Raw genomic sequence first — 25,835 nt, 5'->3', positions numbered from 1 at the left:
CAAATAAAGTGCGAGGAAAAGTGGAGGAAATTAGAATAGAAAAACTATGAAATTTTCAATATTGATTAACAATTGCAATGACTGAATGAATGAATGCAAAGCTTTTGAAATCAATTTGATTCTATTCGATTCGTTTTGATTATTTATTTAACCACGCGATCAAGTCAATGATTTCCACATCAGGTGGAAAAGCATATGAAAATATTTTCCACATTTTTGCCATTGTGAAAATTGCAATTTCTGTTCTCTTCTGTTCAAGTGCGTGAAAGGAAAATCTCTCAAACTAATGCGAATGATTTTCCAACTTGCATTTACGTAATATAATAAAATTGTTGGCTTCAACTTCACAAATTCCGCTGAGAAAATGCTTAATTTTAATGATAATGCGGAATGCGGAATGCAGAGAAAATAAAGTGATTTCAGAGAATTTCGCGAATACGGAAATTTGATTGCTGAATAAATGACTTTACTTGGCACACACACAAAAACAAATTTGTTTATTTAACGCTCTTCTTTGATTGATAATTAAACTGCTTTACGAATAAGCTAACGAAGAGATGGAGAAATTATAATAAATCGAGAAGAGATTGCATAATGTTTTTATATTTATGTTGACTCAAAAGATATTTTATCTTGAGATGTTTCTAGCTACAGTTTCAAGGGTTTTTGAAAGTAAAAGATAATGTAATCCTGAATAAAGAGATAATAATTATCGACAATAAAAAGAGTGCTTAATAAAAAGATATTTCATTTTAAGATATTTCTAGGTAATGATTGAAGTGTTTATTTTCTAGGTATAGATTACAAGTGGTTTAAAGAATTGAAAGCAAAAACAGCTAAATCGCGACAAAGAAATAATAATATTCGATAACAAAAAGACTGCTTAATTAAAAGATATTTTATTTCAAGGTATTTCAAGAAGCAGAAGTGCTTAATCCTGAATAAGGAAATGCCAATAATTGGTAATAAATAGAAGTCTAAGTCGATGTTGTATGAAGAGATATTTTATCTCAGGATATTTTCTACAAACAGATACAAGTTCTTTAATCCTGATAGAGATATGATAATAATGGAGAATAATAGACTATTTAATTCATTTACATGTCTAATGTACAAGTGTTTTGAATAATAAAGTATAAAATCAATGAGAGTTTAATGAAGATAAATAAATGAGAAGAATATAGAATAAAGTGATTATTTCATAAATTTACATCTAAGTTGTATAAAGATATATTTTATTTCAAGATCTTTCTAAGTACGGATTAAAGTGTTTTAAATAATTGAGCTTAATTCTGAATTGAAGATATAAATAAACCAGAATAAATATAATTTGAAATCTATGTTTTATTAATATATATTTATTTACAAATATTTGCAAGCACAAATTACATGTATTTTAAGTAATTAAGCTTAAAACGCTGCCATGAATATTTTCCTAAATCAAAAGTCTTAGCCTTGGCAATAGATTATGATTGAATTCATTTTGAATATCCTGCAAAGTATTTTCGACTCTTAAGCTCGAAGCAATTTAAATGCTGCGATAATATTCATCTTAAGCCGTGCTTATCCTGCATTCACAGCATTTGAATTTGATGGCAATAAACAAATAAACTGTGTGTGTGTGTGTGTTTATGCAACGTAAGATAATCATCAACAGCAACAAACAGAGCATTAAGCCCTGTGAAGAGAGCTTAGGTCAAGGTGTGGCAAGATGCAGTTTGTATTGACTGGCAATCGAATCGATTACTACTACTATAAATGGTGTCACGTACCACGAGGATGAAGAAGAAGGCTGAATGCATTCGGCTGAAATGAAAATCTGTGCAAATGTTGCAATTAACGTAATTTATGAAATGGCCTCGATGTGTTTGCACAACGACTTTTAGCAATTAAAAGGTGTTTCAAGCACGTACACTTTACAACGCAAGTGGTGCAACTAACGCAACGCCTTGTACGTAGCATGCAAATTGTTGCAAATTATCGAACGCTTTAATGAGCAAAATGCTAAAGGAGAACAACGAACCAACGAACGAGGCTCGGCTTAAAGTTCAATTTGTTTTCAACGCGGCGTCAACGTCTCTCTTTTTATACCCGCTACTTGGTAGGGTTGAAGGGTATTATAATTTTGTGTGTTCAGGAATTGTGTGTAACAGGCAGAAGAAGACATCTCCAACCCTTTTAAGTATATAAATATACGATATAGCCATGTTCGTCTATCTGTCTGTCCGTCCGTCCATATAAACGCCTAGATCTCAGAGACTATAAGAGATAGAGATATAATCTTTTTCGACATCATTTTCTATGTTAACACGAAGATTAAGATAATTTCAATCGTTTGCCACGCCCACTTCCGCCCCCGAAAATTGATAAAACTTGAATAACAATTGTGATTTTAAAGCTAGAGTCGCGAATTTCGATATAGACTATTATAACTATAGTATTCATAATTCCAAAAAGTTTGTTTGCGATTGGATAAAAATTTAGGGGAAAAACGCCTACTAAAATCGGGTTTAAGCTGATTTGGGTTAGAATCTGGTATGTTTTGACCTCTATGGTAAGCGAATTTAGTACCTCATCGATATACTAAATTCAACATGTAGTATATTTTTGTATTTTTGAGGTATATTATTCGGTATTTTCAAAAAATAATACCGCAATGTTCTGCTTTCATTCAAAATGGTAATAGTAACATTATATCAATATACCAAATACAACTTTTGGTATATTTTTAGTATTTTTGCAGTGTATTAATTTGGTATATATTAAAATTAATACTGCACTGTTTTGCTTTTATTATTATTTCTTAGTATATTTGCGGTATATTATTTGGTATATCTTAGAATAATACCCCACTGTTTTGCTTTTATTCAAAATGGTAATAGTAACTTTATACCAATATACCAAATACAGCTTTTGCTATATTTTTAGTATCTTTGCGACATATCAATTTGGCATACCTTAAAATTAATACCGCACTGCTTTTCTTTCATTATTATTTTTTTTTAGTATATTTTCGGTATATTATTCGGTATATTTTAATAAAAATACCCCACTGTTTCACTTTCATTCAAAATGTGTATCAGGTATTGCACAGTTGAGTACACCTTATTGTATCTTTCTTACTTCTTTGCCACTGTTTGCATTTAATTTCAACTTTTCTCATCTGATTTATGTATTCGGCGTCGAACGATTTTGCATATTTATTTTGCATCTATTTCTATAAGTGTGTGTGTGTGTGTGAGTGTCGTGTCTGAATCTCTCTCTCAGTGTTGTTGTGTCTACGCGATTTGTGTGTGTGTGTGTGTGTGTGTGTGTGTGTGTTGTGTGGAGTCAGCAAATGTTGTGTTGGCATTGGCATTGCCATTGCTTTACTTTGTGTTGTGTTGCCAACGAATGATATTTGTAATTCTAATTCCTTCAAAGTGTTTTGCTGATACGCGGCATTTGCATACATTTCAGCGTGTGTTTCAACTGAAATCATTTGGCGGACTATCTTCGAGTGCTTTGTCATTTGAAAAGTCATGCCACACGTCTCTCACTCTTCCTCTCTCCCTCTCTCTCTCTCTCTTTCGCCTGCTCGACCACGCCCACGCAATTGCAGCGAATGGCAGCTCAATTATCGCAGAATGTCTCAATTATAATTCATTGACCCGAATGTCTGTGTGATTTAAGTGTTTGCCATTTGTCCGCCTCACTCTCACCCTCTCTCTCTCTCTATTTCTGTCGTCTCGTTACTCAATTACGTGTATGATAATAAATAATATTATTATGCTTGCTGCTTATCACATTCGGCTAATTGTTTTTGCCCAGCTAATTGCATGCAATTTATGCGCTTGCTCCCAAATAAAACTTCAGAGTCCATGCGAATCACAATAATTTATCAATTTGTGCTCGCTGCTGAAGTAAATGAAGCGAGCATGGAAAAATGGGGCTTATCCCATGTTAAACATACTCAACACACACACACACACATGCGCTGTTGTCGAGGCAAACATGGCGCACAATGCTTGTAAATTTTTATGGGTCTTTAAAGCAATAGAAGAGAGGACAGAGAATGAAAAGATAGCGAAGCGAATCGAACTGTGCTGCAAATTTCCAATTGAATTGGAAATATGTATTAACATGACCATCGCAATGGCAATGGCAACGGCAACGACAACTTCAGCATTAGCCATAAAGGACAATTGGAATTGGTCAGCTGCAGTAGGAACAAGTAAGAAAGTTACAGTCGAGTATGCTCGACTGTGAGATACCCGCTACCCATTTTGAATAAAAACAAAATATTGCGACATTTTTACAAAATATACTAAAAATACTAACAATATACCAAATTGTATATTTGGTATATCGATATAGTACCACATTCAAAATATACCATAGACGGAATTAAAACAAAATATTGCGGTATTTTTTTCAAAATATACTAAAAATATACCAAATTGTATATTTGGTATATCGATATAGTACCACATTCAAAATATACCATAGACAGAATAAAAACAAAATATTGCGGTATTTTTTCAAAATATACTAAAATACTAAAAGTATACCAAATTGTATATTTGGTATATCGATATAGTACCACATTCAAAATATACCATAGACGGCACAATGTACGAGATTGTCGGCCAAAGCAACTCAGACGCCTAGGAAATAGGCGTTTTTGCCCATACAAAAGTATTTTATTAATAACTTCCACAATTTCTATCTGATCGCAACCAAATTTTCAGAAATCACAATTACTATTGTTATTATTGTATATACCAAAATTCGCAGCTATAGCTTTAATTATTACGCTTGTTATTCGATTTTTTTGATTCGCGGGGGCGGAAGTGGGCGTGGCAAAAATTTGAAACAAACTTGATCTGCGTGCAAACATAACAAATGCTGTCGAAAAAAATTATAGCTCTATCTCTAATAGTCTCTGAGATCTAGGTGTTCATACGGACAGACGGACAGACGGACAAGGCTATATCGTCTCGGCTTTTGACGCTGATCTAGAATATATATACTTTATTGGGTCGGAGATGCCTCCTTCTACCTGTTACATACATTTCCTGCCGGCACAAAGTTATAATACCCTTCTACCCTCTGGGTAGCGGGTATAAAAAGGCGAAGGCAATGGAATTTCTCCCGATGCGCTCTGGGCCACGGAAATCGGGAAGAAGCTTCGATTAGTGGCGAGTCGCCTAATTGACTTTCTGTGTTGCGATTTCCACCTGCATTGGCTGTGGCTGCGGAGTTGGCTGGTTGGCAATGCCAGCGTCAGATGTGATTATCCTGAACCAAAAAGCACAATGCGAACATTTGCATTTAGATTGGATTCGTCTGCCCGTCGGTTTGGGTATCGCCTTCTCTTCCAGTGTTCTCTTTTTTTTCGCCTTGCTCCCTCGCTGACTGACTCTGACTGATGCAAGCCAAAGAAATCAGAATTTTGCGCTCAACGCGGCGAACAATGGGGCAGATATCGATGAGAGAAAAACACACAGATGGTTGAAATGCAGAGAAAAAACATGAAATGAAAGAAAAAACTGGGGCAAAAAAAAAACCCCTTTGCCATGGGAAAATTGTTGTTTGTTTTGCGCTTGAGACAGCTTTTGAGTTTTGCAAACTGCGCGGCAAATCTTAATTAAATGCATAATTCGTATTTATTATTCAAATGTTTTTGATTTATGCAAAGCGCAGAGCGAACAGGAGAGAGCGGAAGAGAAAAAGAGAGAGAGAGCGAGTTATCGTTTATAAATATTAATTAGGCGCCGAAATGTATGCTACGATTATTTATTTGCACTCGATGCGAATGTTGCTGCCATTTTAAAATTGAATAACTAGTGTGCTAGTGTGCGTGTGTGTGACAAGCGCTCATAATTGAAGAGCCAGTGAGCAAGTGAGACAGATAGCTGGGTTAGACAGAGAAGGCGAATGCTTGCTTGCTTGCAAACTGCTTGTATCCCTTTTGAATAAATTAATGTCAGAAGTGCTTTGGCTTTGGCTTTTGATTTTGATTGATGATTGTGCGCCTGCATGAGCAACGACGAGCAATGGCACAACAATGGGTGAGTGCTGCCCCCCCTCTCTCTCCACTCCTTTCTCCTTTTCCCACACATACACGCTCTCTGCAGCAGGGGCTGCGCCTTGTCTTGTTTGGGGCTTGGCTTTGGCATTTTGCTGTTACAGCTGATGAAGGCGAGGGCCAAGAGGCAAGAGACGAAGGCGAGTGTGCATAGATATTACGCATAAGTAACTAGACGAGCAACCTGCAACCTGCAACGAGCTAGCTGCAGCATCCTGGCTGGCAAATGTCGCTGACAGCGTCGAGCCAAAACTGCAACCCGAAGCTCAAAGCCAAAGCCAAAGTCAGAGGCAAAGCCAAGCTAAGGCTAAAGCCAAAGCCAAATGACAGCTTTGGCTGTGCCACATGACGCACGTGCGTCATCGTCGTCGTTGTTGCTGTTGCCTGTTCTTATCACGTGATGTGGTAACTCCAGCATGGAGCCATTTTGCTAGACACAAAACGCATCAATCAGCTGTTCCTTTTGAAGTTCACAGCACACACAGCACACAAAAAGAAAAAGTAGTGCACAAACTTCGACAGGAGGGGGCGGGCGAAAAACGCAGTGGGCGTGGCCTTGTAATCAATTACGTGGCTTCATTAATCATGCAAAATAACCGCAAAAGCTAGAAGCAGGCGGCTTATTGATTTTGTCGAGCGTATCTCTCACTCACTCTCGTTCTTTCTCTTATCATCAACAGCAGCAGCTGACGTCACAAGACGCGTCGCCTTAAAATTAATAAATTCTGCTGCTGCACTATGGTCCAGCCGACCACTTTATTTGGCATTAATCAATTTTTTAAAAGTTAATATATCATCGAGGTTTTGATCGCATTCTACAAGAAACAGTCTGACCATCAATGTTGCATACCAAGAATTTGCATAGGTGGCGCCACTTTCGCGAAATCAGCTGTTAAAGTAAGCTGTTTGTCAACAAAAGCACGTGCAGTGGAAAAGTGCATTTCTACGTGCAGTTTTCAATATTCAATAATTTCAAAGAAAACATTAATTTGACTAAAATTTGTGATGAATTCGAATAATTGGGGTTTGTACTACGTGTTTTGTAATGTGAAATGTCTCAAGTCGTTGTGATGTCTTAGTAGTGATGTGTAAAAGTTTGTCTTCAAGCAAGTGCAAATTTGCACTTAAGTCTCATTTTCCAGAAGCTGAACAAAGTGTCTTTCGACCTCGTTTGACCTTGAAACGTATTGTGTGTCGTAGATAAATTAATTCTTGATCAATTGTATATAGTCTCCACATCCACATGTGACCACAGTTCGTGAAATTTGCATTTATAGACCATAACCTCAATTGCAAAAATACAGAGTTATAAGTTATATGAAAATCAATGTTGAGAAAAAAAGCAAAGTTGATTTTTTTTGTTAACTATTATGGAATGGCTATAGGTAGTAATTGATATGAGTACGTAAACAGTAATTTTATCTAATAAAAATGGAAAATATTGGTCAAATCATTGCATGAAATATGAGACATCTTAAGACCGTTTCAATGAGCAAAACATGGCTCTGCTGATATTAGCGATCTTGAATGGGAACTCTATATAGTAAAGCAAATTGAATTAAACTTGCCAAGTGGAATTTAATAGTTGGCGATAAGATTTTTGGCTACGTAAGGCGACCGCAGAGAATGTGTTTAGTTTTGCTGAGCATGATAATGCTGAAAATTATAATAATTTTGATTTTACAGATATATATAGCCTTATAATCAATAAATATGTTTTAATTAGAGGTAAACGCTTAACAAAAAATGATTTTCCATTGTGTCTTAACCTTTTAATAATATGGAGCGTATGTCAAGGAGCAATTTTGTTAAGCCAGCAAAAAACTTTATTTTTTATGATCAGAAGTTAAAATAATGAAAATTTAATGATATAACACTCCAAATTTAGGTCAAAGTTAATAAAATTTTTAATTTTTAAAATCATCCGCATATGAAAAAAAAAAATTTTTAAAAAAAAAATTATTTCTCGTAGGCGTGGACACGCCTACTTTTCCAAATTTATTCTAAGGACCTTCCTTAGTTAAAATAAAAAAACCGCATCAAAAAATCTTATCTAGTTCAGGAGTTATTAATAAATGCCACAAAAAGTGGTCGGCTGGACCATAGTGTGCTGGTTCAGCTCTTGTCACACACAATGAGTCTGAGGCATTGTCTTATTGTTGCCTTAGATACACATTTGCATAATAATCTGCGAGTCAGCCATGCGTTGTCTCTGTGTGTGTGCGTATTCAAGGTTAATTTGTTTCGACAACAAACTTTGCGCCGCGCTCAAAAGTATGCTAATGTTTTTTTCCTCAGCCAATTTCAACTGCTTTTTCTCATTGCTCTGCGCCAAAAGTATTGAAAGTCTTATTATGACTTTACAAGGCCTTTGCATAAACGCATTACACATACGCCAACACACGAATACACTCACAGCATACTCATACTCTGATTCTTCACTACGAAATGCCAGCGGAGAGATAGCTACCAATATTCTCTATATTTATTCGCATTTTGAATGAAATTTAAAATGCCAGCAACCTGCATGATTTGACTGCTTTATGTGGCTGATATCCTTATGGTAGCAGCCAAATATCGATAGTGATGCGAAAACAGAAATGCATAATAAACTGCTGTTTTGACATTTAAATAAATGTTATTAATGAATAAACTGAATTAAGCACGATTCTTAAACATTGAAACGGACGTAATTATGGTGTAAAAAGTTTATTTAAAATTTGAAATTTGTTGTAATTTAATTTACACTTCAGTACAAAGAAATTAAGTTGTAGAAAATACATTTATTTTAATTTACAATATTATAGATTTAATTTACACTTGATCTAAAGATAATACTACTACATATTTGTGAATATTCTGAATATGTGCTTATGTTACACATATCCTTGTGACAGAAAAATATTGCAGATTTTAATTTAAATAATTGATATGCGTTAATTCATTAAACTAAGCTCAATTGTTTGATACTAGAAATGAAGAAATTAGTTTTCTCCAAGGCTGTTTGAATTCTTAAATTTATGATAAACTAAACCTACAAAATGTGTGTGTTTATCTTTATCTTTATCTTTGTGAAGCAGCAAAATATTAATATTAATGGGAAAAAATAATAACATAAACAACTGCTGGTTATAGCCTAAATAAATAATATTTGTTAAACTTCAATGAATTCTATAAAGCTCAACTTTTGAATAATTTAAAAGCAGAAATCATAGTGTAGAACATTTTATTTTTATTTGGAAATAAAATAAACTAAAGCTAAACTTGTTCTTGACAAAATAATAAACAATATATCTAATTATTTTATTATACGTATCCTTCTGGTACTTCTGTTTGTAAATTAGCCAAAAATGATTAGTCTTGAGGTGGAAGAATATGCCTAAAATATGCTAGTCATAATTTTAATATATTTTATTTGGTATACATTAATATTTCATTTGATTAAGCACAACTTTTTTGTAGATCATTTCAAATATGTTAAATTTCCCCATAATGTAGAAATAACTGCACAATTTTGGTGTATAAAATACATCTACTTATGAAGCTGAAAACTAAAAGTCAATTTAGAATATATCTTAGTTATTTCTCCCTCACCTAATAAGACTGTTTGCTGCTGCTTAAAACTTAAACATTGTAATTAAATTCCAAATTATACGCAAACAACTAATCGATATTGAACAGCACCTGGTGCTTAAACCAACTAATTTAGTTGAAAGTTTAACTCCTTGGCTCTTTGATATGTTTGTTATCTTGGCCGCACTTTATTCAGCTAACAAAGTGCTGTCCTGTCCCTTGTTGAGTGTTCTCTAGTCGAGTTTAGTTTGAGTTTAAGTTTAGTTGAGTTTCATAGCCAGAAACATTTAATCCTTGTGGCGAGTCTTGTGTTTCTTATCTTCATTCGTTGTTGCGCATGTTTCACATTTTGTTGCCGCTGCCATTTTTGGCTTAGCCGCATTCCGAGCCCTCTTTTTATGCCGTCCTAAAAATGCAAATTTACGTTGACAGTGGCAATGGAATTGCGACAGGTCTTAGTTCAGGTAACTTAAGGGTCTAAACGCTAATTATGTGCAGCCCCGCAAGTGACTCGACTGCGATTAAAAGAACGACAAACGAGTGAGAGAGCAAGAGTAAGGGTTTTTCTTTTGGGTTCCTTTTTACGGCCTGTTAAGCTACGGCGGCAGTAAAGTCTCAGCGAATTAAGTGGATAGACAGTCGTGGAGCAACGGCAACACTTGTCACATACTCGTACGTACTCAAACAAAATGCCATTGGCTAATGCGATTTTTGGAAATTGACAGCTACATGACAGTGCTTACGACTTTAATGACGCCACGACAAGCATGTCGAAAGCCGTAGAGTGGGGGAAAACAGCTTCATCGATGACAAGTGGCAATATTTTATCGGGTTTTATTTTTGGGAAAAAGTAAGTAGAGCTTAGAGAGCTGAGAGTGAGAGTGCTTGGCTTCCCACGATTTTACACACATGTGTGCTTCACATGCCCCCGAAAAGTCAATGGGAACTGACATTTAACATTATAAATCGTGACTGCAGCCGAGTTGCAAGCAACCCCATTTTATCTGGGCTGCATTTGGCTTGCGGAAATGATAAATTGAAAACTCATAAATTATGTGAAATTATGGCATGACAATCACAATGACATTTGCTCTCGGTCTTGAAGTTAGCTTCGGCCAGTGTCGAAAATCTTCCTCCTCCTCCTTCTCATTGCTCATTGTGTCAGTTGAGTGGAAACACTTTTGACATTTATTAACATTTTCAGACACTGCGTACAATTAAATTTCCTTCAACTGTGTGTGTATAAAATTTGTATATTCATTAAAGCGAGCCACGCGTAGGTATTCCAAAAGATACATAAATCATTTTTTGGATATGTCAGTCGCATTTTGCGTAAAAGCGGCCTAGATGAAGGCGGATTTAAAGAGCATAAGCTGATGCGGCTGCTGATGGTAATGGTGATGCTAATGCTGACCATAGACTGCCATAACTCACTGTCAGTTTTCGAGGGGGCAAGTTTGCCTGTGGCTTAGCAACCACACGGCAAAAGCAAAAGCAAAAGCAGAGCCAGAGCCAGAGAGAGAGAAATTCGAGTAAAAACAATTGAATAAGTTGTTTCCATTGACCAAAATGAATTCAAAGTAAATTCGGTATTTAAAATGATGCACACACTCATACATATATATATATTCCATGTCAGCTACAGATACAACCACGAGTATCTCGAAGATACATGGAAAAATCTAAAGGTCTGTTGTCGGTTTGTTGCCGCCGCAACGTGTGTATCTTCTGTGTGTTTTATTTTGCGGCAAAATGGAAATGCGTTGTAAAATATGCTCAGATTCTCTGATTCAGATTCTGTTTCAGCATCAGCTTCAGTCTCGTCGTATTCAAAGTGAGTAAATAGTTTGCCTCGAAACACAAACAATTCTGCCCACACACACATGCTGAGATACATTTATATCTATCTCTGTCTCGAGTGTGGCAATAGTTTGCGGCCAATTTTGATTTATTTAAATATTATTTTATAACATTTCCTTTGGCATCTGCTGCTCTCATTTGTTTGTTTGCTCTCCTGACAAAAACTTAATGGATTTTCTCGTTCAACTTTAAGCTATCTTTAGTAAGTACTTAGTTGCCGATAATCGACAGCTGTCCCTCAGCCCCTCTTCGATGTGGTCTCGGAGACAACTCAACTTTCCTGCAACGTTGTGAATTCCAGAACGTTTTAGCCTCTGACGAAATTCCTGAACTTCGCTTTGTGCGTTTTCCAGTAATGTTGCCGCCCAGACGCTTGTCTGGTATTCCGATTCCTTCCTTCATCTTGCTCGCCTCAGGTCTAAAATTATACCAGACACAGCAGCGATTTATGTTTACCGTGCTCTTGCTCTTGGTCTTCATCTTCATCTTGTTCCCCCACCTCTGTGTTTCTCGTTGGGCAAGGTTATATGCAAATGCAAATGTGAGCACTTCAACTATGCAAATATTCACTCCACGCGGACGGCGAACTCCAAACTGCTCGCCCATAAAGTGTCCCCAAAAACATAAATGTTTGCCGAAGCCAGCGTGTAAGTTATTGCTGCTAGAGATACAACTATTTAGAATTTTACTTCTTCTATTGCTTCTACTAAAACTAACTAACTAACTTTAATTCAACTAATGTTTTCTTCTCATCTATGATTAACAAATTGTGCTGTCAATTTATCTTCTTTTTTATAAGTTTGTTAATATATTTTTCTTCAAGAAATCTATTATATTATGTTCGAGTTTTTTGTAAATGCTTTTATAAACTGGTATAAGTCGACTTCTATGGTATATTTCGAATGACCTTCGGTATATTTCAGTATTTTCATGGTATATGTTTCATATATTTTAAGAATAATACTGCACTGTTTTGCTTTTATTCAAAATGAGTAGACGGAATCTACCAAATATGACTTTCGGTATATATTAGTATTTTTGAGGTATATTATTTGGTATATTCTAAAATAAATACCGCACTGCTTTTACTTTTATTCAAAATGAGTATGGTATATTTTGAATACTATATCAATATACCACATATAGCTTTTGGCATATTTTAGTGTTTTGCTGGTATATTAATTTTATATATTTTTTAAATAATTCAGCACTGTTTTGATTTTATTCAAAATGAGTATGGTATATATTGAATGTCGAACCATATCAATATACCAAATGTAACTTTTGGTATATTTTAGTAGTTTGATGGTATATTTTTAAAATAATTCAACACTGTTTTGCTTTTATTCGAAATAAGTATGGTATATTTTGAATGTTGTAGTATATCAATATAGCAAATCTAGCTTTTGGTATATTTTAGTATTTTTACAGTATATTAAGTCGGTATATTTTTTAAAATAATACAGCACTGTTTTCCTATTATTTAAAAGGGGTAGCGGGTATCTCACTTTCTCACTTGTTCCGAAGTACCTATAAATATTTTCCTAATAAAATGAACAGATGCATTCATACTACCTTCTATTATAACTGATTCACTTATCACTTCAACAACATGTTTCTAATATTATTGCTATATTTAATTGAATATAAATGCATTTTTAATATAAATTCATTTATTTATGTTTCATTGTTGAACTATTTCCAAATGTCTGTTCACAAATGTTCACATAGATTAAATATTTTTTTCCCCAATTTTTTTACAATAGAACTTTCGCAACGATTATCGCTAAATTGATGTGTAAATTGCTGCAATTCCATCTTGTTTATTTATTTATGAACATATCGAAATGTGGGACAAATCATGTTCACTTTTTTTGCGATGAGTATTGTGTAACATATTTATTGACACTGACGCGGAGAGCTTTGAGTGGCTTAAAATGTCGGAATATGCTAATACAGAGAGCGTGTGCAGCAAGTTTGTCACTCGTTCAGCTGTTGAATTATTTCGATGGCACTTTTTTCGGAGTGTTTAATTGAATAATATCCGAGTGTAAATGAATTCACAGGTCGAAAAATTAAATTATTAACATTTCTGTGCAGTGCGACGCAATGCGCAAATGCGAAACGTTAATGCAACAGAATAACGGAATATTATATAAGTGAACGATATAATTAATTGCAAAATGTTTATGCAACGGCATGCTTTTGGCTTTTTACTATTATTATTTTTCATATTTTCAAGTTTTATTTGTGCAACTTTTTTTTTGTGCTGTCTCCCCAGCTTGCGGCTGTTATGCAAATTATTTATTGTGTGAATGAAATGTAAATTTTTAATTGATTTATGCAATAACAACTACAAAAACAGAACAAGTAAGCTACGATGGAGTGTGCTCGACTGTGAGATACCCGGTACTCATTGAGCATAAGAGTAAAACAATGGGGCATTAAATTTGAAACATACCAAATTAGTATATTACAAAAATATACTAAACGCTATGGTATATACATTGGTATATTAATAAACTGTCACATTCAAAATATACCAAATTCATATACACACAAAAATACTCAAAATGTATCAAAGGTCATGTTTAATGTATAAACATAGATAAACCACGTTCAAAATATACCAAAGTATTATACCAAAAAAATACTAAAAATATACCAAAGCCTATATTTGATCTATTGATATAGTACTACATTCAAAACAAACCAAATTGATATACCACAAAAAGTCCTAAAAATATACCAAATGGTATATTTGATATATTCATAAAGTACTTCATTCAAAACATACCAAATTAATATATCACAAAAATACTAAAAATATACCGAATGTTATATTTGGTATATTGACATAGTTGCACACTCAAAATATACTATATAGTGCAAAATATACCAGATTGTATATTCAAAAGTATTTCTTATTAACTTCTACAATTTTGATCTGATCTCAGCCAAATATTCAGTAATTATTAGAACTAAAGTTTTTATTCAATTTACCAAAAATCGGATAAGAGACGCCAAAAGCCTTTAACATTCATTTCCTGGAGCCACAAGGTTATAATACCCATCTATCCTTTGGGTAGCGGGTATAAAAAGGAGGCAAAAACTCAAAACTGTGTCACAACTGTGACGCACGCGATTTTCATGTCGCATGCGATTTTCGTGTCCCGTGCGTTTTTCGGCGTCGTCTTCTGACTGACTTTATTAGCAGAGAGAGAGAGAGAGAGAGAGAGAGAGAGAGAGAGAGAGAGAGAGAGAGAGAGAGAGAGAGAGAGAGTCGTAGTCTGTGCACTGCGATGGCAGTAACTGTTACAGTGCAGTCTAACTGTTGACACACACGCACAAATTGGATTTGCTAACGAGTTAAGGAGAGGGGAGAAAGAAGGGGGGGAAAAAGAGAGGGGGAAGGTTGACAGTTGCCCGCTGTTTGTCACTTTTGGCACTTTTGTTATCATGTGGAGCCTATTGCTTGTTTGCATTGTTGTTCTCCCAGCTGCCAGCTGTTGTTGTTGTTGTCACAGTTGCTGTTAGCCAAGAAGAGAGAGCAAAAAAAAACGCGTTCGCGCCTGTTATTTATGGCTTCGATTATCCCCACACAATGGGCTGCGAAGCATGGGAGCTGGCCACGCCCCTTTACCACCGGGGGAAAGTGTTTGCAAAAAGCAAAAGCCTGGCAACCAGTCAGCGAGGCAATAAAACAAAACGCACACGCTAACCAAGCCTAAAAAGGGGGGACAAAAAGTGTGGAGCAGCAGCTGCCCTTTTTTTCGCGGGGAGCGAGAGAGAGGAAGAGAGAGTGAGGGAGAGAGCGATGGGGGTCAAAGACAGGCAGAGGCAGAAATCACAGAAGCAGCACAAGGACATGCCGCTAGGCAGGCAGCAGGCAACCAAAGAGGCTTTACGTATTTTCAATAGTTTCCATTGTGTACACACACACACACACCAACACACACACAGCACTAAACAATCAAAGGCACACACACATAGACAGAGACACATACAGGAACAATCTGTGTGCTGATTTGAACGTTTGAATTATGATTTTCATGTGGCGAAGTTTTAGTTTGATTTTCGCTTCGTTTCGTTGCTTTTGTCGCCCAAACAAGCATTTTCCCTTTTTCCACCCACCCCCGCTTTCCTTGCTTGTCCCCCCTTTCGTTCCTTTCACTTCTCAGCATTTCGCGCTGCGAATTGTTGTTGAGTCGAGTCGAGCGACAAAATTTATATGCGCCACTAATGCGGGCACTTAAACTATACAAACAAAATGGCCCTTGTTCCCGTTAGCACAAGAGTTTGTGTATGTGTGTACGTGTGTGTGTGTGTGCGAGCGTGTGTAGCTAGTAAAATTCGCTGGAGACTTTTGGCCCTGGCCATGTGAAAATGACTGAAATCGTATCGAGAATCAAAGGTCACTTTTGGGATCAATTCAAAAGGAATTGCCGCATTCAAATCGCTGCGAGGCACTTGTGAAAACACACACACACACACTGTCACACACAACTGTAACGACGTTACGGTTAGCTGAAGCCACATACATATATATATACTATATATATATATATATTTCTATTTCATGGCAGCTGCTGGAAGCTGAAAGCACGAAGGAGTCTCTCTGCTATAGATATTCAAACTAAATTGCGTCATCTATAACATGTGTGTGTGTGTGTGTTTGTGTTTGTCCTGACTGTCGATAGGAAATGAATTTTAATGATTGCCCAAAAAACTTTCGTCTATGGCTTGTTATCCCAACTCTCAGCTCCTTCTTCATCTCTCCCTCTTGTGATTGCTTGTTGTTTTGCGTTTTGTCGCAGCGACCAGAAACTTTGCACATTAAATTGTTTACTTTTTGGCTGTCGCCTAAGTGGCCGATAACGATAACGATAACAATAACTAAGCGCAGCTAGCACACAACCTTGTGGAATTTGTATTTGTATTTGCATTTTCAATTTCAATTCGTATTCAATTGCTGACCGCCCATCTGTTTGACTTTTGGCTGTGGAAAACCCCGAATGCATTTTCCATGAAAACAACGCGTGGCTACGCCTCAACCATTTCTCCCCCCATCTCTCTCTCTTAACGCATTTGCAGCTGTTGGCAATATGTCAAGAATCTCGAATGTGTTTTGCGCGCTTTTCCACATTCGTGATGCGTATTTTTAGCCAGAGCTAATTAAAAATCAACTCGCATCAACAAATGCAGCAGCATACGCAAAAAGCCAAATGTGCATTTGTGTTTATGCATATTAATTAAACTATGCTTATACCCTGTAAACAGAAGAAGAAAACGAGTCTATTATCTTTGACATTTCTTAAGGAATCATCTTGAAATTTCTATTACTTATATCTCATCAACTATTTTAATTATGCTAGAAATTTCATTAAAATTGCTGCACAAATAAATGAGGTTTGTATTTTTAGAAAATTCCTAGGAACTCTGGAGTTGTTGCTAGCGCCATCTAGCGTCGAGCAGACTCATTGCGTTCGCTTTACAGCTCAGTTATTGTCAGCTCAGTCTGTTTTTTCGTGGTCGATCGCGTTGACTCCGCTGCCAGCTGCAGCTAATTAGCAGAGGCCAGCTTGAAGCACAGCTCCCTGTGGATTCTATAATTGGTTTTTGAATTTCCTCGAAACGCTTGCGGACTTTGACCTGCTCCTGCTTCAGATTCGTCAACGCTCGCAGTGGTTTTTCGTTTATTTTTCTAATTAATATGACAAGAAGCAGCGAGCCAGGTAAAATTCCCTCAGCTGTCAGAAGTAGCTTAACTCTGCAAATAATACGCATACGCCACGTGTGTGGGTGACTTTAATAGTTGCTTTAAAAAGGGGATAATTAATTACAAGCATTTCTTTTCTGGTCGTGTGTGGGTGAAAGACTTTATCTTTGTGCTGCGATAAGAGAATAAATAATGAAAGACAAACAAAGTCAGTCAGTGGTGGCTGCTCTGACACCAAACAGAAGACAAAGACTGGGCGCTGTCATGTGTTTTAATGAAATAACCACGCCCCCGTTCACTTCCTTTGTCCGTCTCTGTCTCCGTGCTGCCTTTTGTTTTGTTTACATTGGATGCGGTTACAATTTGGCTGATTAAACAGGTGACAAGCCGAAACTTGGGCCAACAAAAAACCTCACTCAGTTGTAGTCGAAGGCGAAGGCAAAGTCGAAGTCGATGGCGAAGCAAACGCCCTCGCTCAATGCGAGCTTAATTATGGCAAGTAAAATGTTTTAGTTTTAAAGATAAATTATGCATTAAATGGTAAGCGAGAGTCGCAAGCGTTAAATAATTGTGTGTTTTGTTTGTGTAAAAGAAGCAAAAGAAATTCCAACCACGAAAAGGGTTCGGGTTTAGGTTCAGGCAACTTTGGGTCACATTTGGCCACGCATTTCTTGGCCGGCCAAAGGGGGGATGAAAGGTTAGACGCTGAAGAATATTAATTGAAGGATTAAAAGGCGTTTCAATGCGGCCCGCCTGCCAAACTAACTTTAATTTAAATTCAAATTTGGGTTCGGTTTTGCGTTCTATGGGCGAGGAGAAAAACGGGGGGCGATGCCACGTGCAAATATTTTTGAAAATTAAAAACGTTTAATTTAATTGCAGCTGATGTTAATTTAAATTGCAAAAATTTCATCGCTGACAAATGCCGCCTCATTAATATCAAACAAAGTTCAACCTTTCCGACAAAACTTTAAGCCGCTTCACTTCACTTCTGTCTCCTCTCCTCACCCCGTGCAACCACTTTAAATAAATAATTTGGCATTTCTGATTGACACCCAGCGGTTGGAGGGCTAACTTCCAAAGAAGACAAAGAAGAGCAGCAGCGGGGTCAGAGGTTGACTGCAAATCAGCGACAGCTGCGTCACCTGTTCGACTGGCGCGCATGTTGTCAAATTTAAGGTGGATTTGCTGCCAACCACAGTGCCAGGATATCACAAGGATAACAACAACAACAATGAGCAACCGCTGTGGCGTTGTCTGTGCATTTGCTTTATTTATATGAAGCTGTCAGAGCATCACACTGTCGTGGGGTGTTGACTGGATTTTGAGGGTGGCCTGTGAATGACAGCAAAGGCCGCAGTTTTTGGCAGTAACCTCTAACCTCACCCCCGCCCCTCTTCCAACATCCCCTCTCGAGTTCTGTGCAAAAGTGGTGTCTGAAGTGGGCGCATGACGTAAAATCCAAAAAAATATTTGCATACATACATAATTTAATGGGCTTCGACTGCAAATCGCTTGGCTAAAGCCGAGCATGTGTCTGGTTAATAACTGAAGGAGATCAGCAAAGAGGAAATTGGAAAAAAATATATATATAGAAATTTGATTTGTGCAAAATATCGATTCGCATCAAAAAGGAGAGTTTGATGAACGATAATAAAATTGGGCTTATTTAGTTCATTATATTATCATATAGGAACATAAAGCATAAGAAAAGCTTAACTCAAAGCATATCTATACTTAAAGCCTACGTCTTACGGGTCTTACTTTATTTTGTGATCTTGGTATATTTTTAATTTAACAAATGCAGCTCTTGGTATATTTCAGTATTTTTTCGGTATATAAATTTAATATATTTTCAATGTAGTATTATATAAATATAAAAATGTAGCTTCGGGTATATTTTTAGTATTTTTCAGGTTTATAAATTTGGTATATTTCGAACTTAGCACTACATCAATATACCAAACATCCCTTTTGGTATATTTTAGCATTTTTGTGGTATATTAATTAGGTGTATTTTGAATGTTATGGTATGTTACATTTTAGTATTTTTCATGTTTATAAATTTGGTATATTTCGCACTTAACACCACACCAATATACCAAACATCACTTTTGGTATATTTTGGTATTTTTGTGGTATATTAATCAGGTGTATTTTGAATGTAGTACAATATCGGTATTATTGTTGTATTTGGTATATTTTTAGTATTTTTGCGGTTTATTAATTCAGTATATTTTGAACTTAATACCGCTCTGTTTTGCGTCTATTCAAATTCGACTGTAGCTTTATTTCTTGTTGTAGAGCTGCCATAATATTTACACATATAACAACTCAAATATATTTAAAAGCCAGAAGAATACAAATATTTATAGACAATATTAAGCAGCAATCAGGCACGCACCTACTTAAAACAAACACCTTGAACCCTGATAAAGATCTTATTTAATTTCCTACTCGTTATCATAGTAATAAAAAGAAATGCTTTAGCAATGAATTTCAACTTTGATAAGAAAAAAGAGAAACCGACTAGACGAGCAGCAACCTTTTTTCTTTGGTCCTTCCAAGAAATGGCCAAACAAAACTTAAACAGTCTAAAAGCGATTTGTTTTGGGGCCAGCCAAAGAATGCGTTTAAACATTTCGTAAACATTTTTCTAGTCAGGAAAAACTAAGCAACTTTCAAGATGAAAATCCATGAGTAGAAATATGTTTAAATAGGTAAGAAATTTTCTTTGAATAAGTTCGCAGAGAGTGAGAGTCAAGAAGTGAATGCTGATATGAATGGCTTTGCTTCATGCTTGGCAATTAGGATGCAAAAATAAATGATATTCGGCTAAGTGAACGAATTAGAGCAATTAAGAATATTGCGTTAACTGATTGATTTGGATTTCCATGCGTGAGTCGATTTCCTATTTTTTTTTGTTGTTGCTGTTTGTCTAATTAGTATTTTGGGCAAGTTGTAGTTGCTCTTCCCTGAGCGCAACGTATTTATTAATGTATTTCATAAGATGCCGGGTGGCTGTAATAAACGCATAAAGGATATTAATGAGCTGCTGTTTGTTTGGTTACGCCCCGAGCGGGAGTTGAACTCTGCTTTTGCACGATTTGCTTTTGCTTTTATTTCGGCTGAAAAGGCAACTAATTGCTTACACACACATACGCAGAGAGAGAAGAGCAAACTTATTGCTCATGCTGGCTGGCAGAGCGTTCGCATATTTCACAAATTGCGCATACGACATGTTAAACGGCGCACACACGCACACTAAGTAAACACACACATGGAGAAGACAGAAGCCAGTGAAGAGCGCATTATCAGGCCATAGTTGTTATTGTTGTCGCAGCCTGATGCATGCCTTTGTCATAATTCAACTTTTATTTGCGCACACATGTGACTAAGGAAAGTGAAATGTGCTTTGAGTGGCGCTAAAAGTATGCCGCGTGGTGTAATAACGCCGCTTCTGTTGCTGTTGTTGTTGCTGTTGCTTTTGCTGTGACAGTGACAGCAGTGGTGCTTATGCTTGTCAGACGCATGCTTATGATAGCACACATCAGCACACACACACACACTGACACACACACACATACTGGCATACTACATTGCATCTTAAAGCAAAGTCAGTTGCGATGTGTCTGATAAAAATGTCTTTGCAACGCGTCTAGCAGTTAAATTTATTATGTATTCTCTATATATGTATATATAGTATAATATTATTATAATAATATTTTAAAATTTATGTCAGCTGCCACGCCCACTTCACCCCCATATGAAATGAAATAAAACGGGTTATGTGCCTTTGACTTTATGAGGCATGCGAATTGAGCAGTCGGCATACGGCGCGTATGCTTGATTCGCCTTGGGTTTATGCAGCGTTAAATCTTGAGGAAATTGTGTCACATTATGATGAACATTTATGGCAAAGTTGAGCATTCCCTCCCCATAAATTTACACTCCATCTCACACACAGTCTCCGTCTCGCATTCTCTCTCCGTCAGTCTCTCTGTCTGTCTGTCTCTCTGTCTGTCTGTTTGTGTGCGTTGTGCACCTGCCAGAGCTTGAATTAAACATGATGGAGTGGCTGCGGTAATTTGACAAGGCTCAAGGCTCGCATTCGCAATCTCAGGTCATGTTCTTGGCAGCTGGCAAAGCTGTAAGCAAATGTTGTTACAGGCCAAAGCCTGAGCTACACCTGTGAGCCACCAATCAATACGGACGGAGGTCCAAAAATAAACAAAATCTATTTGATGTTGGTGCAGTTTTTGGTCAGACTTCAATTAGTTGATGAATATGTCGAATTAGAGAAATAACAGCTCAGACTATTCCAGCAGTTGATATGTAGACACAGCTGTCGATGCCTTGTCAAATGTTTTGTCTGACGTTGCACCTCGAGTTGTTGTGTCCCGAAGGGCAAACTTTTATAATTAGCAACGCTTTTCGTATATGCCATTTGTCTGTCCGAACCCGACAACATTTCCAATTAAAGGACATAAGACAATCGCAGCTGCTGCTTCGGTTGTTGCTGCTGCTGCTGCCAAGTTAATTAATCAGTAATAAAATATGCTAACTAACTGCCAAGAGCAGCAGCAACTACTAATGTTATGAGCCTCTCTCTGTTTGGAGAGTGTAGCATATGATGCCAGTCTGAAATTTGCTAATGAGCAAAGTTTTGCCTCAGTCTCAGTTTGAGTCTGAGTCGACGACGATGTCGTTTGGAGTGTTTGTTCATTCATTTACAGGTAACACGAATCGAAAAGGAAGCAACTTTCTATGGGGTCGAAAAGAGAAATGTACGTAAATGTGCAAATAAATGCAAATGGCAAATGCGAAACGCAGAAGAAGAGCGAAGAGAAGCTTCTGCTCACATTTCATTCTCTCGAAAGTTCATAAAAATTTATGAACTTTTTCTGTTTTCTATACCCGTTAGCCTTAGGGTAGAAGGGTATTCATGAAATGTATGTAAGAGACAGAGCAAAATATTTTGGTAAACACAATAATAACTATAGTTTGTATAGTTACAAATTGTAGAAGTTATGTAAGAAAAATGCAAATATGCTTTGGTTGACAATCTGGTATATTTTACAGTCTGTTGTATATGTTGAATGAATATATTAATATACCAAATAAACCCTTTGGTATAATTATAGTATTTTCATATGGTTTATTTTACACTTTATAGTATATTTAAAATATATTAATATACCAATATACCAAATATTACCTTTTAGTTTATTTTCAGTATTTTGTGGTATATGTTTTTTGCTTTTATTCAAAATGGACATGGTATATTTTGAATGAATATATCAATATACCAAATAGAATTGTTAGTATATTTTTAGTATCTTAGCGGTATATTGATTTGGAATAATTTAAAATAAATACCGCACTGTTTTGCTTTATATATATATTTTTTTGGTATATTTAGTATTTTTATGGTATTTTATTTTGGTATATTTTAAATTTAATATCGCACTGTTTTAAAATGTGTGGTAAGTTTTGAATGATGTACTATATGAATCTACCAAGTATGTTCTGTGGTATATTTTCAGTATTTTTCCAGTAAATTTTGGTCATTTTTTAAATTAATTCCCTTTGCTTCTACTCAAAATGTGTAACGGGTATCTCAAAGTCGAGCACACTCGACTGTACCCTTCTTACTTGTTCTGTTTTTTTCTTCTTTTTTTTTGCGTGTCTCCCTCGCTCATTAAGACTTACTGCTGCTGCTGCTGCGAACCGAAAAACGCACATACGCAATAGACACAGAATGTTGCATAATTACAAGCGCGGCTTTCTGGGTTAAGGTGAGCCTTCGCCACAGCAACAACAGTGAGTCAGATGTGTGTGTGTGTGTTTGGGGGGAATCATTGAGGCAGCCTGTCAACGCGCTTGTCGCAACCAGGCGCAGTCCATTAATGCAGCCAGCCAAAGTCAAACAAGCCATGACACATGCGTGGCTGCAACGCATCGCTAACTTCGGATGGGTGGGAGGGTTGAGTTTATCAATTTTGATGCGTTGTTTAATGACCAAGGTCTGCGCTAAGCACGCAATTAAAAGGCACAACCATCGCAACAACAACAACAATGTTAGTAGTACTTTCCTCCCTCAGGGGTTTAAGGTGTATCTCGCTGTTGCTGTGGCAGCTGTGTGGCAGCAACATAAATCTATGGCTGCTGTTGCCTTAATTACGAGCCTCACATTGAAATGCGCCATTAATCACACTTCATCGATGCGTTCGGCAGGCATAAAACATCCAATTTCGGTTTGACTCGCAACCCTTGAACCCGATTTTACGAGCTCTGATCGAGTGTAAGAGCGAAGGGAAGTCAGTAAAGAATTTTATTAGCACTTTTCATATTTCACAAGCAGAAATGGATCAAAGTTGTCTGTTTATATCACATACAACCAAAAAAATACTCACGTTTTTTTTCCCCTCTTTCTATTTGCAGGCAATAAAAGTGCAAATAAACATGTAAAAGGACATTAAGATGCCAATGAAAGGAGCAGGACACATGCCACATACTCCAGTTGAAATGTGCTTTTTATGTGCGCAACTCTGCAAAGTCAAAGCCAACTAAAGGCTCGCTGGCGCTTCATTAAAGTCAAAAGCGGAAGCGGAAACGGAAATAGCCAACAACGAACAACACAATACGCAGCAGCAGACTGCGTGTGTGTGTGTGTGTTTGAGTTTATTAACATCAGCTTCATCAGGCACTCGGAATTGCTGTGTTGTTGCCATGTTTTCAGTTTCGATTTCAGTTTCATTGCTTTGACTGTGTTTCTCTTCTTTTTTTCTGCGGGCCAAATTCGAAGCTCTCTCGCTGCACATAAATGACGAGGCGTCTCTGCGTTCGAGCACAACGCAATGACAGCCATGCAGTTTTTAATAACAGCACCACACGAAATACCAACAACAGCAACAACAACAAACATGCAACCAACCACAGCAACAACAACAACTACAACGACAACAACATCACGAACATATGGACAGCGGCAACAACAGCACAACACACATCGAAAATCACGCAGAAGGTGCACGTTGCTGTTGTCCCAGTTGATGTTGCCACTGCCACAGACGACGCTGCAGTTGCCACTGCGATTGCGCTTGGATCTGGACACTGGCAAAACGGTTTCAATAGTCTGCCTTGTGCTGTTGTCGCTGCTCTGCCTGCTGCCAGCGAGCACGTTGGCAGAGGAGGAGTCACAGGATTTCCAAAAGAACAGTAAGTACAAACGAATTAACTACACGACGAGTGCTTCAACAAAAACGTAGCAAACTCTGAACACGAAAATACACTGTCCACTTTAACTCGACTTTATTTCGTTTAATTTGATGGTTGGGCAAGCTTATAACATAACTGAATATGTTAGAGGTACTTTATATAAAATAGTGCCAACAATTTATGTTGCAGTTATTTATTTATTTGAGTAGCAATCTTAGAAGAATATTACAACCAACAATTCTGAACTAAAGGTAAAAGAAAATGAAGTATAAAAAGAGAAGCTAGAGTTTTTAAGATGTGAGATGTTATTATGTTTCTAATATGAAGTTGAGTATGACACTCGAACATAATTCGTAAATTAAAAGGCAATATTTGTTATTTAAATGTTTAGGAAGCCTATTGTAAATTTTAAATTCTTGAAACAAATAAAATAGGAATTTCTTGAGACACAAACTTGAGTGTTTCTCATGTGAGTTATTCATATATTTCTCTGTTGTCTTAAAGCTAAAAATATTTAATAAATTTGCGCAGTATCGGAAAAGTTTACTCCAACTAGAATCATTAAAATAAAGCTGATACAAATTCAGTATAAATTCTTAATAAATATTCATGCTAAATAAGTGAAAGACTTGTTTATATGTCTCTATTGCCAACAATAAACTTTTAGCTAAAACAAATAGAATAAGAAATATAAATATTTATTTCCGCTTTTTGAATTGAAAAACAAGTTTGTGTATGGAATATGTGAGCAATCTTTATACAGTCAACTTTAAACTTTTGACTAAAACAAATGGAATAAAAACTCCTCAGTTTCCATCTATTTAAGTTAAGAGCAGAGAGATGTTCTTAGTATATTATAAGTTAAAGGTTCTCATGAACTTTTAGCAGTAAAAATAATACTACAATTAGAAACCCCAAACTAAAAGTGAAACAAATTGAATTTAAATTATAAATATTTGATCGTTTTCATCCTTTTTAAACTGAAAAATAAACTTTGTTCTTAAATATGTGAAAGACTTTTAATAAAGCTGTATTGCCAACAATAAACTTTTAGCTAAAACAAATAGAATAAGAAATATAAATATTTATTTATGTATCCCCATTTCAATTGAATATGAAAGAAATCTTTCTACAGTCAACTTTAAACTTTTGACTAAAACAAATGGAATATAAATTATAAATATTTATTCTGTGTTTAAATTGCTGGACAGGCAAACATAGAAAAACACATCAACTGTGTCACTAAAAATCTACAATATGTGCGTTCCATTAGTCTGATATTGATTTTATTGAGTTAAAGGCGAAATGAAAAACTGATTGAAAATCATATTTATATGATTTGCAATACATACTTTTTTTGTGGGCTCCTTTTACTTATCTTCCTTCGACTGG

At 36.2% G+C, this 25,835-nt stretch overlaps 1 protein-coding gene across 4 annotated transcripts in view; it reads left to right on the top strand.

The window, feature by feature from the left end:
• The window catches only part of LOC132785489 (sialoadhesin), a 92,303-nt gene that overhangs the window by 6,551 nt on the left and 59,917 nt on the right, over nt 1-25,835 (top strand). For all 4 annotated transcript variants that reach the window (XM_060791612.1, XM_060791611.1, XM_060791610.1 and 1 more), the window contains exon 2: nt 23,667-24,443. In XM_060791612.1, coding sequence (XP_060647595.1) covers nt 24,083-24,443 — 361 coding nt within the window. In that variant the 5' untranslated portion in view covers nt 23,667-24,082. The remainder of the gene's footprint in view (nt 1-23,666; nt 24,444-25,835) is intronic.

The sequence above is a fragment of the Drosophila nasuta genome, chromosome 2R (genome assembly GCF_023558535.2).
Source record: "Drosophila nasuta strain 15112-1781.00 chromosome 2R, ASM2355853v1, whole genome shotgun sequence".
Classification (NCBI taxonomy): domain Eukaryota; kingdom Metazoa; phylum Arthropoda; class Insecta; order Diptera; family Drosophilidae; genus Drosophila; species Drosophila nasuta.
This window is presented reverse-complemented; position numbering and strand designations above follow the sequence as displayed.